The 17,269-nt window shown below is 35.2% G+C and overlaps 3 protein-coding genes across 4 annotated transcripts; 1 reads left to right on the forward strand and 2 right to left on the reverse strand.

The window, feature by feature from the left end:
- Positions 1–699: 699 nt before the first annotated feature.
- Positions 700–1,903, forward strand: LOC108201910 (protein CURLY FLAG LEAF 1). The gene is made up of 2 exons (XM_017370248.2): positions 700–1,053; positions 1,246–1,903. The coding sequence occupies exons 1-2, from the start codon at positions 829–831 to the stop codon at positions 1,624–1,626; spliced, it is 606 nt and encodes a 201-aa protein (XP_017225737.1). The 5' UTR covers positions 700–828; the 3' UTR covers positions 1,627–1,903.
- A 1,546-nt stretch (positions 1,904–3,449) lies between these two features.
- Positions 3,450–9,826, reverse strand: LOC108202940 (uncharacterized). 2 transcript variants are annotated; one of them, XM_017371580.2, is made up of 6 exons: positions 9,689–9,826; positions 8,688–8,819; positions 8,478–8,536; positions 6,598–8,370; positions 4,518–4,668; positions 3,450–4,248 (listed from the first exon to the last, which is right to left on the reverse strand). In XM_017371580.2, exons 2-6 carry the CDS (start codon positions 8,788–8,790, stop codon positions 3,587–3,589), a joined length of 2,748 nt encoding a protein of 915 aa, XP_017227069.1. In that variant the 5' UTR covers positions 8,791–8,819; positions 9,689–9,826; the 3' UTR covers positions 3,450–3,586. The 2 variants fall into 2 exon arrangements, with proteins under 2 accessions (XP_017227069.1, XP_017227068.1); XM_017371579.2 differs by having other exon boundaries at positions 9,662–9,820.
- Positions 9,827–11,109: 1,283 nt separating this feature from the next.
- On the reverse strand, positions 11,110–16,340 carry LOC108203154 (uncharacterized). The gene is made up of 14 exons (XM_017371918.2): positions 16,092–16,340; positions 15,646–15,805; positions 15,263–15,520; positions 14,848–15,022; positions 14,169–14,230; positions 13,890–14,053; positions 13,608–13,705; positions 13,299–13,357; positions 13,085–13,219; positions 12,755–13,008; positions 12,507–12,666; positions 12,064–12,139; positions 11,926–11,976; positions 11,110–11,473 (listed from the first exon to the last, which is right to left on the reverse strand). Exons 1-14 carry the CDS (start codon positions 16,142–16,144, stop codon positions 11,253–11,255), a joined length of 1,926 nt encoding a protein of 641 aa, XP_017227407.1. The 5' UTR covers positions 16,145–16,340; the 3' UTR covers positions 11,110–11,252.
- Between the last annotated feature and the right edge of the window lie 929 nt (positions 16,341–17,269).

Genomic DNA, 17,269 nt, shown 5'->3' on the forward strand with positions numbered 1-17,269 from the left:
AAATATTTAGATTTAGATTTGAAAAATCTATTTAAAATTTAGAGTTTTGCAGTGAATCATAGTGGTTTTATGATTTATTTTAAAAACTGGTTCTTTCTTGAGCGCAACCCATAATATATATTTTTAAATATTTATAAAATTATAACTTATTTTCAAAAAAGTTGTTTCTAAACAAAAATTCATTTTTATTCAAAAAAAAATATTATTAAAATAGTGCATAACTATATATTATATGAATTTTAAAATACATGTCGAGTTTTTTCTCGCAAAAACTATAAAAGGACGAAGAGGAGGTGCAGAGGGGTGAATTCAAAATTGACCCATAATTTAGCATATTTTAATTTTAATTTTTACACATATTATAAGATGTATGTATTAAACTTATAATTTGTATTATATATCCTCTCCCCAATCTCCTGGATTTGATGCGGGAAGAATGAGTCCATGATCCTGGAGCATTTATAATGAATACTCACTGTTATCGGTAAAACTATTCTACGTATGCTGACTCCATGTAAAAATTGTTTAAAAGAGTTTCTGAGAAAATATACTAGTCACCCTTCTGAAGCGCAAATAATTAAAGCTAAGCACAAACTACTAGCATTGTAGTAATTAGATCCAAGGAAAAGTTGGTTAGAAAACTTAAATGTCCATGCTTTAAATTGAGGGAGTTATATCTGCACACACCACAATCATAATTGCAAACCCAACTTCACTTCAATTTCTCCAACGTCATGCACTCATGGCCTTTAAATTCACCCCCTCTGCACCTCCTCTTCTCATTTTTTACTTGCTACCAACAAACCATACACTCTTATCAACTTAGGCATGGTTTGCATTCCTAAGGACTTGTCGAAAACCCGAAAACAGGTCATGGAGGAGTTTGAGATTTCCAGCAGGAAAAGAAAGCGCGAGGTTGAGCTTGAGCAGCCTGGTGAGGCTGTTGAAAGGCCTTGCAAGGAGAGGAACCTGATGAAACCCATGTTTGATATCAAGAAGTCGCTCCGCGAGGCTCCCTTGCCTTTGGAGTGGCAGCGGTGTCTTGATATTAAGGTAACGTTTGGATCACGGGATTTGGGATTTCAACTCGGTTAATTATGAGGACGAGATCACACAGAAAAGACGTGTTAACAAATCTCGTTTTCATTTTTGTTAACCAGGTTCAAATCCCGTGATCCTGATAAACGAGCCTTATATATAATTTTTTACAAATTTATGCTAACAAAAATTCTTTGATTTTTGCAGTCAGGTCAGCTATACTTCTACAACACAAAGACTCATAAGAGGACATATAGTGATCCCAGGATGAGCACCGAGCCGCCTCCTGATTCCGGCTGCATGAGCTTAGACCTTAAACTCAACCTGAATTATGGTTCAGCTGGAAAAAAACATGATGATGACAATCACAGCTCCAGCAAAACCTCCAGACCATCCGATGATCTGTTCGTGGACTTGCACGGGGACAATTTCACGAGCAGTCTCAAACGATATCCGTCGTGGTTGACAATCGAAGGGGATCAGAGGGAAATGGTGACTGCAGTGTGCAAGAAGTGTCACATGCTGGTGATCATGTGCAAGTCTTATCCAACATGTCCCAACTGCAAATTTGTGCATCCACAAAACTAAAAGACTCTTTCGAGCCTTGTTCTTAGGAGCTGCAGAGGCATTGCAGGGGATATAAACTAGTTCTAAGGCTCCATGCATCTTGATCATGAAGAGATATAAACAGAGGAAGTCTACTATAATTATGTAATTAAATGTACTAGCACTACTAGTATTTGCAGGATATAAAAATAAATTTTGTAAATGTTGTGCTACTCTGCTAAGGAATAGTTAGTTTACTATAATTTGATGCCCCTGTGATCTAATTGAATTAATTTCGACTCGGGCCATATTTAACTTATTGAAACCGTCAAACCAAATCAGACGTATCCGGTATGAGAAGTGCACAGACGTTTTTGGAGACTGTTTCTCTAAAAACCCCGACTTTCAAAAAAAGATATATTTGAAAAGTTACTGAAGATATTCAATATTTCGGATTTTTCGGTTGAAGGCTACCATGTTCTAACGAAGGGAGTTGGGGTGAGTTGCAGGATTTTTCACTGCTAGTGTAATAAAGCTTTAGAGGAATAATATATGTATATATATCACTGACAGCATAAATAAACTAAGCATCCACTGACCAAATAAAGAGAGATTTCTCTATTATCTACATAAGATTGGTTCCTTTTTTCCCAGAAAAAATTTATCAAACATCTGACTGTTTTAAGAAAATCAGAATGGTCCCAAATAGTCCAAGTGGTCCAGTAGAATTAAAGCAATGAAATGACATGGGCTCAGCTAGCTAGATTTGAGTAGTTACATCTGACAAGATATCATGAATGTGCCATACACAATTGAATCTATACAGCAGCCACATGACCATATCTGGAAGAACCTACTCATAACTTGGCTCAACCAGTATAGCTTTCTTTGCTATTTTAGAGGATTGGTATTCAATCCATGTCTCTAGTTCCATAAGCCCAGCATGCAAGCTCCAAACACCACTTGACTTGTTTTTTTGTAAACAGTCCAGTTCATTGTAAGATGATATTTTGTCGTACCCGGTGCACAAAACTTCCGCACCAGCAGGGTCTGAGGAAGGTCCTGCTTACGCAGAGGCAGACTTTGTGACCTGGCGATATTCTACTTCACCTCCCTGGAAAATGGTATTCGAGCCAAAACAGAATTACATGACAGGAACACGAAATACATCCGAACTAAAACAGAAAAACAGTAGCAGCATGCAGTAGCAGTACAACAATATGCGAAAACAATATATGGTTGACCATATACTCCTCTCAATGTAAATCTCCATGGACTATTGCATCAACACACAAGCATGAGATTTTTATCATGTTGGGTGGTATGATAGGAACTATCAAAGAGAACATGTAGACTAAATGTACAAGAGAAATCTGTCAAGTGGTGTGCTTCTCCCTACAGATGTAAGTTTGGGTCTTCAAAACTTGAAACCATGTTAGTTGTTGGGCAATACAATTGCCACCCTGCCACACACACACACACACACACATGTGTGTGTGTGTGTGTGTGTGTGTGATAATCATGAATTTATGATACTACTAAGTATTAATAACTATTTGTTCATTGAACAAAGCCTCAAGAACTGATATTTCTTATGCATGCTTACAACTTACAATGAAATGTAAAAGAAGTTGCATTCTATGTCACAATCAATAGGGACTACATTAATTAAACATAATTATCTTCAACAAGAAAAAATACTGAGACACTTGCTTTTTTATTATAAAGCACAAACATACAATTAAACAGTGCAATAATAAACATTTAGGATCACAAGCTCCTTGGTCCACATGAACTCAGATCTATCATTTCAGTTAGGACATACAGCAAGAAGTTATAAATCTGATGCAAAACAGAGTAGCATATAAAGAAACATTCTTTCTTCCAGATATATATATATTCTTTTTGCTGCTTAAAGAAATTGGAAAGTAAGAAACAATAGATAGGATTAGTTTTGCCTATATGTAACAGATAATGAAAGAACCTAAGAGGGTTTATCAATTCAAGACAACAAATCTATCATTAATTCATCAACTAAAGAACTTAATATCTCATCGCCTAGATCTAAAACTTCTTCACATTCTTCGGTTTCGAAGTCGACCCATTTTCCATAATGAGAACTCATGTCCTTGTCCACAATCTCATCCGTGGGTAAGTCCTTCATGCTTGTCAACCTGCTCATTTCTCTATGAAATTCCTCTGCCAAGAGGTCCTTCTTTAGAAACAACATCGTCAATTTACTCCATGCTTTGTGATTTCCGACAGATATTTGCTCACACCTGAATTCTAAGCATTCATTTAAGAAATCGAAGACGAGCTTCTGTTCAAGTTTATAATACTCATCCTCAGCTTTATCCGATCCAGTTTTCTGATTCTCCCAGGATGTAAAGAAATCTGCAGTTAAACAGGCCTGACCCAATACATAATCATCTAGCTGAAAGTCAGCATTGCTAAGTACTTCTATAGCATATACCAATTCCCAGTTCGGTGATGGCTCAAAATTTCTATAACCTGATGTACAAGCTCTATTCTTCCTTTCCATGGCCCCGACAGATAAGGAAGAGGCGGAATCTGAAAATTCCAGTTCTTCAAGGGAATGAGGATGTCGCGATGAGATGAAAGAGACCGTCTCATATGATTCAAGTGATGAACACTGCCTGTTGCCTGAAAATGAGGTCTCTGTGTTACAAATACTGTATATATCACTTGAACGTGCATAAATACTTTACTATGAAAGAACCAAATATGATCCCATTACCACTTTATGTAACCAAACAACACGCACCTACAACTTTACATAAAGAATTATACTTCCAATGACGCAGAAGTTTAGTTAATATACTATTCCGCTTTGATGAATTTAGTGTCTACTGGCATGCCCGCTATGTTGGAAATTAAATAGCAAATGAAAAAAAAAGTAAAAGAATCTGTACCATTGCTGGTATAGCTGATTTTGCTATCCAACGAATTGCAACTTCCACCTGAAAAAGAAGTGGGACTTGAGATTGGACTATCAGTTTCTTGCCCATATTCAGTTTTCTTGTTATTTCTACTATTGCTAATTTCTTCAAAGTCTTCAGATTCCTGAAAAGGAAACGAAAATCTGAGTAAACAAAAATCATCGCAAGAATTGAAGTCGACAACCAGAAGATAACAAATGACGGTCACCACAGTTCAAAAACAAACAGCACCTAGACATAGAGATGCACCCTCAATACAATAAGCTAGGGACTATCCTATTAGGTACCAACTCAATGAATCACAAGATCTTCAGTTTGCTTACAAAAATCTGGCAACAAATATTAACTCTATGCATAACAGCATTCTTCACTTGCCATTAATATCATATTTCTCCATACGATGTTACCATATAGTACTACTTAATAGTGCCAGCTAAAGGTTGAGACCTTCTACAAAAAGTAATAATACATGTAAAACATAATAACTGGAGATGAATAGTATACATAGATAGATATAGTCAACGGACAAGAATTATTGCTCAGAGGGCTCAAAACTCATCTGATAACAGACTGCAAATGTTATGCCATCTTTACAACATGAGAAAGAAGGCCAGGAGCTAACATATCTTTAAGATGTTACAAGGATTTATACTTCAAAGACTAGTTACAGAAATGAAAAAACATCAAGCTTGACCGCTTGACATGAAGTGAAGTAGGTCATGAATATGCAAAAAAACTGGTGCAGAAGTATGGAAACATTTATAAGCTTGATATTATGTTCAAGTTGGACCCTGAATAAGCTTTTGGTCCGGTCCACTATCAAGTAATCCCTCTAAACTCCCAAAATAAAACATTAAAGTATGAGTGACTCAACAACCGTTCTCCCTAAAGTTCAACTAACAGAAAATTCCACAACTGTTGCAACGTTAAAGTATAAGTGACTCAACAAACAATTTAGTGATAAAACTCCGTAGGAATATGTAACTAAAAAATTAGTCATTCGTTGTCCAAACAAGAACCGTAGCATGTAAGAAGTTCCTCTTGCAGCGACTTTAGTGACATGTGAGTTCAGTATGGTTACAGGACATCATTCCTCGTGCTTTTAGTTGATATATACTATATAGTGAGATTAAAGAAATACTTTGACCCTATTAAAAGTCTATTTCAATTTCCACCATCTAAACTTTGTCCTGAAAGTTCTTGAGCTTCACGAGGTCGTCATGGTAATCATCATATCAATACAAGAGTTGAACTAGGACACAGTAATGTGCTGCATCTACTTGGAGCTTTCTGAAAAAGTTGCAAGAAGCCTAAAACCAAAAATATCCAGTAATTATCTGTAGAGCTCCACTATTAGAGAATCTAAGTAATGGGGAACACAAGTGCGAATTATAGGGAAATTGGTATATGTGTCGCTACATTTTAATTACATCTAGTATAGAGGTATTAAATACACGTAAGGTCTAGCAATATAGACACGTATTGTCATGTTCATTTAAATAATAATAAATAAATTCCTCCCTCCTAACATGTGTCCTCCATCACTAAATATATTATTAAATCTAAGGATGAAGACCTGAGACTATGAAGGAAATATAGCATGTAACGTTTCTGCCACTAAAAATACAGACATCTCCTGTAACAATAATTAATAAATATTTTGAGCAAGACTTGCAACTATTGTTAATCTTACTCATTCACTACAGATGCACAGGCGCAATCACTACAGATGCACAGGCGCAACACTAACAAAAATAACCTAGAGGCAAAACATGTAGGGGCATCTATGTAAATAAGTAAAAGAGAACAGCAAACTCAGAAAAAGTATCCAACAATAGCAACGCAAGTGACTTATGCTCTATAGATTATTGAACAGATAAAAACTCTGTTATTATTTGAGACCAAATTAAGCATTTGACACGTATAATAATGCAGCAAAACACATTTGGTTCATGTATTCACTAAATTTAGAAAACCATTCCTTTTTCACAGCTTCACACAGCCATAAAGAGAAAATATAGCTTCAAATGACAATTTTAAATTGAAGATTTACCTGCCACTTTTGTTTTGCATCCAAAATCATCCCGTCTACTGAAGAGTGACTAAAGTCTTGTTGCTTTTCTGAATTATGTTTATGCAGATCAAGGTGAGGGTTTTTCCCATGTTTAGCATATGTGGAGTCTGTCGCACTGAGGGATGATGCTGAATCATGCAAGCTGGAAGCAGGACCTGAAAACTGACTGTGTCTGACCAAATTATTATCTGACGGTTCAACCCTGTATGCTAATTCCTTAAGTTTCTCCTCCAATAATATGCTTAAAGCATCACTACCAATCACATTCAAACCCAAAGAAGATAAATATGATACATTAGCAGGCTTATCGTCAGCAGGTACAACAGACAGGCTGCTATCCTTTTCTCTAAAGTGACCAGATGCCTGGGAACCTGATAGTGACTTCTTAATGGGAGACGTGAACGTAAATGAGACGACATCCATCCCACTTTTTGCATCAACTGCATCCCAATTCTTTAATCCATCAACTGATACATTACATTTTACAGACCTATCATCTTTGTTGATCAAAACATCTTTAATAGCATTGCTGTTATTACGAGCAACTGCACTGACAGGTCGTTTCTTTGCTAGAAAGCTTTTTGAATTAGAAGATGGGGTTTCCTTTCTTGTATCAGCTGCCACAATATTCTTCTTTCTGGAACCAGTTGAAGAACTTTCAGCAATTTTGTTGACTGGTTTGTTCACTTTAGAGGAGTTTTTGCTTGACGCCACTTTCCTGTCTAGCTGGCATGAAGTCGTTTGAGGTTTCAAACATATTGTTTCTTTGCTGGATGCACAATTCTGCTTCTGGTTATTCTGCTTAAGAACATCAGAAGTTCCGCTTGCTGAAGTTCTCCTCTGTACACCCTTTTCCATATATACTTGTTTCTTTTCAAGATGGTTAGGTTTGACCCCATTATCTCCTTTTCTGTTCAAACTTCTGTTACCACTCCAAGACGGTCCTTCTCTCATCTGAAAATTGGTCTTTGTTCGACTTGAAGAAGGAGTCTTCTCTTTATTCTTCAAACTTCTTGATCCACCTTGCTTTAGAGCTACAGAATGCCTTAACTGTGTATTTTCTAATCCTCTCTGTCCCCTTTCATTAGGTTGTCCTTTCATACACTTTTCAGAATTATTGTCCTTAGTTCTTTGATATTGAACAGGAACCTGGGGTGCTTTCTGTGCAGCCTCTAGTCTCTCTTTTAGATCGCGAATTCTTAAAGGAACGGACGGAGACCCGAAGCTGGTCTTACCCTTGGTAGTTGATTGAGGACTTTGTTCAAATATTCTCGAGGCCGCTTCCATGATGGAAGCTGGATTCTTCGTCAAAATAAATCCAGGACTCTTAATAGGGGACAACAGCCTACTGTGGGTACTAGATATGGTTCTAGCTGATTTTGGAGGCAAGATTTCAGTTTGAAATCTATCAATTGATCTGTTCTGCACCTTGTGCATCCTAAAATCTACCGGATTCCTAGAAAATCCATCCAACTTATTTCTTGTGTTACCATAATCCATGATATGATGGTCACTTTGAGTATCAGGTTGAGTCCTTGGGAAATGAGAATCCCGAAATGAGTAAGAATCATAATATGAAGAATCATAGGAGAGCTCCGAAACATCTTTTTTTGGCAAGGATTCAAGTCCCATAAGTCTAGCAACCACTCCAGGCACTTTTGTTCCATGCCCTTCTTCACCACTGACGGATGAAATGCAATTGTAATCGTGTCCTTGAACACTTGGACTAGGTCCTACCTCATGCATATTCATCTAAATTAAAGGCAATAAAATACAGCTTTAGCATATGTTCAACATTCACAAAGAAATACACAGGAGTGAATATAGAATAAGCTAAAAAAACAACAAAGTGGCACCACCTGATGAAGCCGTGATGCCTCTGAACTGCTGAAATTTTCTTTTCCTTGGTTTGAACATTCTGAACTCAACATGTCATTAAATTATTTTTTTTATGAGGATCAAAATAGATTAAAATATAGATGGATGAGCATAATGATGAAAATCAATTTCCCTGTGTAAATAATATATTCCTCAAAAGAAAAACAAATAAATATGTTGAACTGAAGTACCTGGCAATGCAGACTTATTTGAGAACAGCTTCTTCTTTGATTTGGCATTCCAATCAAACAACTGAAAAAATCCTCCCTTTGAACTTCGCCTCTCAGCTTCCATTTTCTCATCTACTATTTATACCACTTAAACTGCAACAGAATCAAATTGGCCATGTGAAACAGCAAATAATACCATACTCATACAATAGAGTTATAAAGATCTGACATTATGACCGCCGTCAGCAATCTTAAAGATAATAACTTTATTTCATATCTTTATAACAACATTGCAGCTCCTTCACTTACAAACCATAAAGAACACATGAACACCCCAAATCATAACACTTAATAAACACACCTTGTGTCAATCAACGGACCCAATGTAGCAACCAATCTTTAACTCCTATTCAAAACCTAAAATTCACAAGTTATTGCCTTTGTAAAGGGATTGAGAGGGCACAATCATGCGCATTTATATTGGGCATCCAGTACCTACAAGATAGCGGTTTAAAATCCTGGCCATTATAACTTATGAGCACTAAGAAGCCAAGAAGCCAGGGATCGAGCCTAACTTATGCAATTGACCATCTCCAGTATGAATTACATAAATCAACTTCCTAACAAAGAAACCAATCTAACAAATCTATACATTATAGCAGCACTTTAGGTTGCATACATCTACTTCTAGCTTTCAGCTCACAAGCATCCCAACTTTCAATACAAAACAAATTCCACAGAAACTCACATTTACAAAACATAAACACAATCTTAAAAAAATCAAGAAATCTCTGACATTATCACATCACACCTACCCACAAAAACCCCAATTTCAAGATTTCCAAAAAAATCAAAACTTCAGTCAACAAAGTCAAACCCACCTTCCACAACAAACACACATATACAAACATCAAAATACTTACAAATCTTGCAATGTAAGCACATTGTAACAAATACCCATCGAGTAAATCAAAAGAAAGGCCTAAATCACTCACCAAAATCAAATCTTGGGAAGAACCCACCTTTCAAATCTTCAAGAACAGCCCTTTTATCCACTCAATCTGGCTTGTGTGAACAGATGGGAATACCAAGAAATGGGGTTTTGAAAATTAATTAGAGAGAGAAAAGAGCAAGAAAGAACTGAAGAAAACAAATGCAAGTATACTTGTGTGTGTATATATATGAGGATGTGGGAGCAGAGAGAGTGTGTGGATCAATTTTAAATTAAGGGTTGAAAAATGAAAAGTGAGTCAAATATGTTGTACAGATAGATACATACTCATTGTTAAAGTATAATATCACAATCACATACTCTCATGTTTTTTTTTTTTGAAATACATACTCTCATGTTTTTAAAATATATCAAATAATTAATTTAATCAGAAAATAATTTTATTCGAAATAGTATATTGAAACAAGCAAAATAATAGATAAGTATTGGTTTGGCATGAAGATTTTAGACTTATTTAATTAACATAAAAATATTTAAGAAGAAAGATAGTGTCAAATACTTGCTTGCTCAGTTGCTCTGTGCCTCTGTGGTATCTTTTAAAATAATAATGTGGATGAGAAAATAATAAACAATATATGGATAAGCATATACTGTATATTGTGTATGTTATTTCCAACAAACTACATACACCATGTACTACAACGTTTGGCAACAGAAATGGGGCTTTATGAAGAATACAAAACACACCCATTTTTGTTTCATGAATTTTATTTTTTTCCCAAAATTTTAAACACTTATTTTAATGTCATCCAAAATACTCCATTCACTTCCCTGCATTATACATGTAGTCTAAATGGGTAGCAACATCTCACATGGCTTAAATTATTTCAATATCGGAGCCAAACTACAATTTGTCCGGTATATCATCAAAATTGACTTGCATGTGCAATTTAGTCAACATTGATCCCATGTTATAGGAGTACATGATGATGGATTACTTTCAACTTCCTAGATCTTCAGATCTAGCAAATTATGTATAATTTCTGGGAATTCATGATTGAGCATGTTTCTCATTAACATATTTTAATATATGAGGGCATGACTTATTCACAGAAAAAGTAATTCAAAACAAATGTTTAAAATAAATTCTATGTAAAAAGGCCTTATGTTATTCGGACTGCTCTTTTGCTTTGAGATACGCCGAATCCCTACACATAAACACGTCCCTACACATAAACACGTATTCATATCAGACATTTCTAACCGAGTCTCACCTCAAATTGGTCTCAGATTTTTTCATTTTAGGCTGAAGAACGAGAAAGTCCAAACTCCTGAGTATGATGGGTCCTGCTTGTACCAGAAAATAGCCCACTACATGAAATACTTGACAAGGCCTTACTATAAATTTCAAAACCAGATGACATACCAATCTTGAAATTATGTTTTTGATGAGCAAATATGCTAAAAGTAAGCAAGCTTAACCAAAAAAGATTCAAAAAAACATCAAATATGTTTTATTATAATAGTGAATATACAGCTACATTTCTGGAGAGAGCTCATATGATACATATCAGATTCATCTTGACAATTTCAGACTCTCTTATAGAGCCATTACATAGCTGTGGACTTGTGGTTTATATACATCTCAACACAAATAGTGCACATCCATGAGTTTCGACTGCTACTGATAATGTCTTCTTTATAATTCCATAATATTTATCTCTCCATATTTCATAGGCACCGCATGAGGAAATGGTCCAGTTACTGTATGGAAGTCCCTTCGACAGGTCTGACATCTTCACCGATATGGTGGTTTCATCGGGATTTAAATTGAACAAAGCAAGAAATATTTCACCTGGATAAGAAAGGAGATGATTGTAAGAAATTAGAATGTAATATCATTTGTAATGTAACGAATCCTGTGTCCAGCAGCCTGATATGGTCTTTCATTTTTTCGAACAATTAATTACTGATGCCAAATGAGTACTATAAGAGATTCCAAAGTCCTAGCTAAATATATCTTATATAGCGACAATAAACTATGTAGATGCAGTGTAGCATCTTGGAAAATGGATTGCATACTCGCTAAAATTGCAAGGCATTGCCATTTTTGTGCTAAAATTTACTTTGATATCTACAGCAGAAAAAAAGATCTTTTATATAGAAAATTTTCACTGGCCCGTCTTAGAAGGAAGAGCTGCAGCAAGTCGTTTTATTTGTTTGCAAGTAGATATTTTCATAGATTAGACATGTATGTATATGATAATTTGATTAGACATTTATGAACGTTAAACCAGATCTTCTGACCTTTCCTTCCGGTAGAAATCCAAGATCGGGTTCCCATGGGAACGACATTATCTACAAGAAAGATGAGGTAGATTTAGATATAACGAAATTCTAACATAGTGTACTGCTTTTCTGTAAATTATAATATCAGCTTCTTACCTTTAATTTTGGACATAGATGCACATAAACCAGAATAACTGCTAACAAGAGTTCCATTCTCGTCAAAACTCCACAACTGCAAAAATAAGACAAGTCAAGTAACACTTAAGTTATTTTATCTAACAGAGCGAAACTGTTGCGTGAAACAAAACACATAAACTGTAAAACTGTCAAATTTCATACAACATAAATTGAAGTTGCAAAATCTACAGCTTTCTACATTTTTTAAAAATATCTATAATGTATGTGTATATTATTCTTAGGGAATCTTATAGTTCTTTCTTTCCAGGATTTAGCTTAGTCAACATATTTGGTGAAAGGGCAATATAGCATAATTTAAGGGCCTTACGAACAAGATATCAATGTTCTATAATCAAACAAGCATCATTAGAAATGCAGTTAAAAATTGTGAAATTAAGCATAATTAGAAATAGCTTTTATACTTGGTTTGTATGCGGTCTGCAGGGTGAAAATGAGATTCGCGAGATCTCTTTTGAAGTAAGCCTCCGGTTTTGAGAAGCACTCAAGCAAAGTTTTCTTGTGTTTTCTGCAAACAGATAAAAATGGTGTTGATATCTGCGCTTGAAGGTCATCTGCTCGCCCCTGCATCAACATCCTTGCACTGTCATATACTTAAATAACTGAAACAAATAAACAAGAAGTCAACAGCAAGAGAAAGTAATAATATTACGATGTAGAAAAAGCTCCTCTCTTGTTTAGGCAAAAAGGTGCCTGATATTTGCTTCCGACGTGTCCTTTCCAGCACACTTGTTCTGGTTCATTATTAAGATATCTAGTGAACCAACCTTTTGCCGAAGCATCTTTGCAGCTTGTTAGCCTTAAACCAATTGATCCTGATCTGCCCACATTTTTCAGACTTCTTGTTTGGAAGTTAAGTCCTTTATATTTTATTTGGGAGCTGGATTGACTAGTAATATAAGGAAACTGCATAACACACTATTATAAGGCACAGTTTTATACATGTTTCAGAAAGAGAAGTTTTTGGGGGGAGTATACAAACCTGCTTGTTGTTTGAGCTGAAGGAGTTTATTTCCGAAAGAACAGGATGTGCAATGATTCTAATTGTGCTTTTGTCAATACTTCTCATATCCCCTCCAAACATTAGAGGGGATCTGGCCATAGACCACAAAGTCATCTGTCAAATCAAACTCTAGTATAACATTATTTTAATTTTAATTACTTGAAGGAAACACTACAATCAAATAAACAAATACCTGAGTTTTCTGCTCATTTAGAGAGAGTTTACAGTTTCTATATGGACCGTGGTTCACCCCTGTGCATCCATATTCAATTACAAGAATAAAAAAAAGTTAACTATAACAAGTTATTGGCGTCTGTTTATTTTAGTAGAAGTCGGACTATTAAATGACTTCAAGTCAGCATTTACTTATAATCACAGAAACTCTGTGATATTCTTTTGCAGAGCTGAGTAGATAGAATTAACAAGAGACGCCTTTTGGGTAACATATTTATTATAATCTTAGCTAGTAAAGCTCATAAAGCTTAATTGGTCAAGATTTTACCTGGATCAGTGAGCCATCCTAGTGGCAGCATATCTAGGTCGGGCCATGATTTCCCTGACAAGGCCTTGGCTCCTGTCATATGCGCAGCAGCAAAGTCTCTGACATGTAAGTCAGAAAATAAAATTTATGAAAATTAACACGCATAAATTATCTGAACGCATAGAAAATAAGGAACATAACTTATGCGCTAGTATGAAAAATAGCACTGCTGACTGTAAGAATTGTTATTCAGGCTGAACTGACAAATCATTATCAAACTGAAGAATGGAGTATCTAATGCACCTTGAAATGTCAAAATGGGATGCTACATCTTGCCACAAATCCCAATCATCTCCTGTTATCCTATACATGTTGACCAGATTGTTTATCTCCTTTGCCATGGTTGGAGTGACACCAGTTCCAGGAGACAAGGAATATATGATTGAGCTATTACGTTCCCGCCAGAACTGCATAAGGTAAAAGGTACACCTTCCTGAGTCGCATTGTAGTATGAGCATGTGAACCCCACTACATTAATCGAAAGATATAATTTCGGAGGGATGCAATTGCAATTCTTCGTACCTTTGAAGCGACTCTTATCTCACTGATATCCAAGTCGTCACCAAAGACACAGTCATGCTTCACTAGAAGGAAAAAGTATGAAAAGGAAAATAAAAAATGCAAATATCAGCAACTAGGCCATAAAAAGCAAATCTGAGTTGCGCACAAAAATGAAATATTAGTCCCTTATCATTGTAAAAGTAGCTCATTTTTTACTACTACAGTGAGGAAAGAGTTTTATTTATCTAAGCTATATAGATTAAGAGATCAACAAATTAATCTAGTTAACAAAAGAAGAAAAAGAAGACGAAAACTACATGGCAATGCTTTGTAAATTGTAATTGAAAGAAATGGAAGAACTTGTAGAAATTGGAGCATACTGGAGATATTTCGGTTGCAATTGTGGTTGTTGAACTCTTTTAAAAACAGTGTTAAAGATTCAACATCTAGAGCACATTTCTCTACTTTCTATATGTTGAATATTATTATCCAAATGAAAATCAATTTATCTTTTAACCAAAGGAATCAGAACAAGGTGTTGTTAGAACACATAATATAAAAGATACAAAGGAAAAAGCCATTTTGAGATGCCAAGTGACAAATGAAGCTCGTCAAGAGAATAGGCTAAGCTTAGAGAAATGTTGCTTTATATATCCTTATTCCAGTGATATACTCAGATATGCTATTGCTAACATATTACCATAGTCAACACCCCAATCAGCATACTGTTGATAGAGCGACCTCAAGAATGCCCTTCCAGCACCCAACTTTGTGTCAACGCTCATGAATCCATTCTTCATCCACTTACAAGCCCTCTCTTTCATTCCTATATCCTTAGCGTACCACTTCCTACCAGATTCTTCATAAGCTTTCCCCTAACCAGAGAAAACCTGAAGATTTTAGCAACAGTTGCAAAAACCAATATTTACAATTCTAAGAAATTAAACTTAAACTGTGAAACCTATTTATTAGAAACCTTGATAGAGAAAAACGGGATTCCTAGATATGTGAAGTTTTCATACTTTTAGATTTCTTAAACAAACATAAAACATCAAATGATTCTCTAGTGTTGTTAAAAAAAGAAGTGGAGAAACTGAATAAGTTAAGATCAATACCGTTCTAATGTCGAGGATAGGGGTGTTTGCATTAACCGCTTGTGTACTTATACCTCTCATTATATGAATCCCGAATTTCAAACCCATCATATGAACTATCTTGGCCACTTCAGTAAACCCCTTCCCATCTCTAGCTGACGGCCATCGTACCGGATCAGGGATCATTCTTCCCCATGCATCAATCACATCAAAACCAAGAGAATCAACGTAGGCTCCAGGCACAAGCCTTCTATACCAAAGGTAATCCACCACAACATACTACAATTTACATGAAATTCAGCCTTAGAAACTGTTAAGCGCTTTGCATAAAGCGACTACATTACCAAATTTTCAAAAAAGAATGAAGCTTTTATACAATTTAATTAAGCTTAAAGATCAAAAACCTCATATCCCGAAGGCCGCAATAACTTGTCAACAAGCACAGCATTCTGAAGGAACTCTTCTTCTGAAATTGTCCAACAGAATGAATCATAAGAATTCCATCCCCTAGGAGGTGTAAGAGCAACCTCTGTTGCTTCTACAATTTGGGAAATAGTAAAAACCCTGAAACATTCAAGTCCAAAACTGCTAAATTAGTATCAAAATCCAGAAACAAATCATATGCACTGACTAACTCATTAATGAAAAATTCCAAAACAACCACAAAAACAGAAGAAAATATCAAATGGGGTCCAACAAAATTGTGCCTCAGATTAACAAAATGTCATATCAACATCTACAATCAAGCTCAAACTGTCAAACACATTACCATCAGTACATAATCAAGCTGAAAAGAAACCAAGATTCTTACTAAAACCACTGAAGATCAAAATCAAGAATGAAAAGAAACCTGTGGAGAAGAGTGAGAGTGAGGAACAAACAGAAGGAACTGAGCTTCATCATCCTCTGCAACACTGAATTCTCTTGAGTTCAACTATAAATTTTGTATCGAAAAACCATCAATAATGAGGTACAGTTGGATAGTGAGTAGTAGTTTGGATAGGATGATGTATTTGATATGCTCCTACTAGTATATGTATGTAGAAGTGTAGATAATCTAGGATAGAGATGTTGAGCCACTATATGTTGATTGCAGAATCACATGAGATGTTTTTTAAGGATAATCTAATCAACTTGAACAAGTCATCATCATAACCAGTACTATTTAACTAAGTAATAAAGTTACACAGCAAAACAGCTGTTGTTGTTACTATATTATTCTGATCTTCGTTCATTTCTAAACAGTTTTTTTCGAAACGTTCACTTAATTGTATGTATTTCTAAAATAGTAAAATTTTATAATAAAAAAATTTGATTACATCCATTCACATGAAATATTAATTAATTCCATCATTCTATCTTTTTCCATATTTTCCTAAATTAAATTATATTTTTTTCTTAATTTACGTACTCCATATCATATATATTCTACTTTATAGGGAGTAATAAAATAAGTATTAGTACAAATTAGATGGAATGAACAGTTAACTTGGAAAAAGTACACAACAAACAGTTACACTCAACTGAACGTGTGCAACAATGGGGTTGTCTAACTTTTTTTTGACCAGGTAAGTATTTTTACGAAAACTAATTGATAAAATCAGCGATTTTGGAAAAAACGAAAATCTAAATATTTTTATAAAAAAATTCGTGATTAAATAATGGTTGGAATTTGTTAAAAATGACAGGTAAAATAAATGGTGATTGGCAGTTGTTGAAAATGGCGGTAAAAAGCGGCAGTAAAGAGTCAAAAAGAGGGTAACAAGAAAAGGGTCAGTCGGCGTGCAAAATGGCACTAGTCATGTTTGTTTTGTTTGGCTCATATGATGACTGACTTCACGTGAGTGTTAGTGTGTTACCCTGCTTTAACCGATTCGGAATCAAGTGACCTCATCTCCACAGAAATACAAATCGCCCATCAGGTGAGCATCGGACTTAATCGACAAAGTCATGAAACAAGGATGGATCGAAAATTAATAAGACGATAAATCGAATAATCAGATATTTAATCAGTTTGACGAGTTACGA

Source organism: Daucus carota, chromosome 9 (genome assembly GCF_001625215.2).
Source record: "Daucus carota subsp. sativus chromosome 9, DH1 v3.0, whole genome shotgun sequence".
Lineage (NCBI taxonomy): Eukaryota > Viridiplantae > Streptophyta > Magnoliopsida > Apiales > Apiaceae > Daucus > Daucus carota.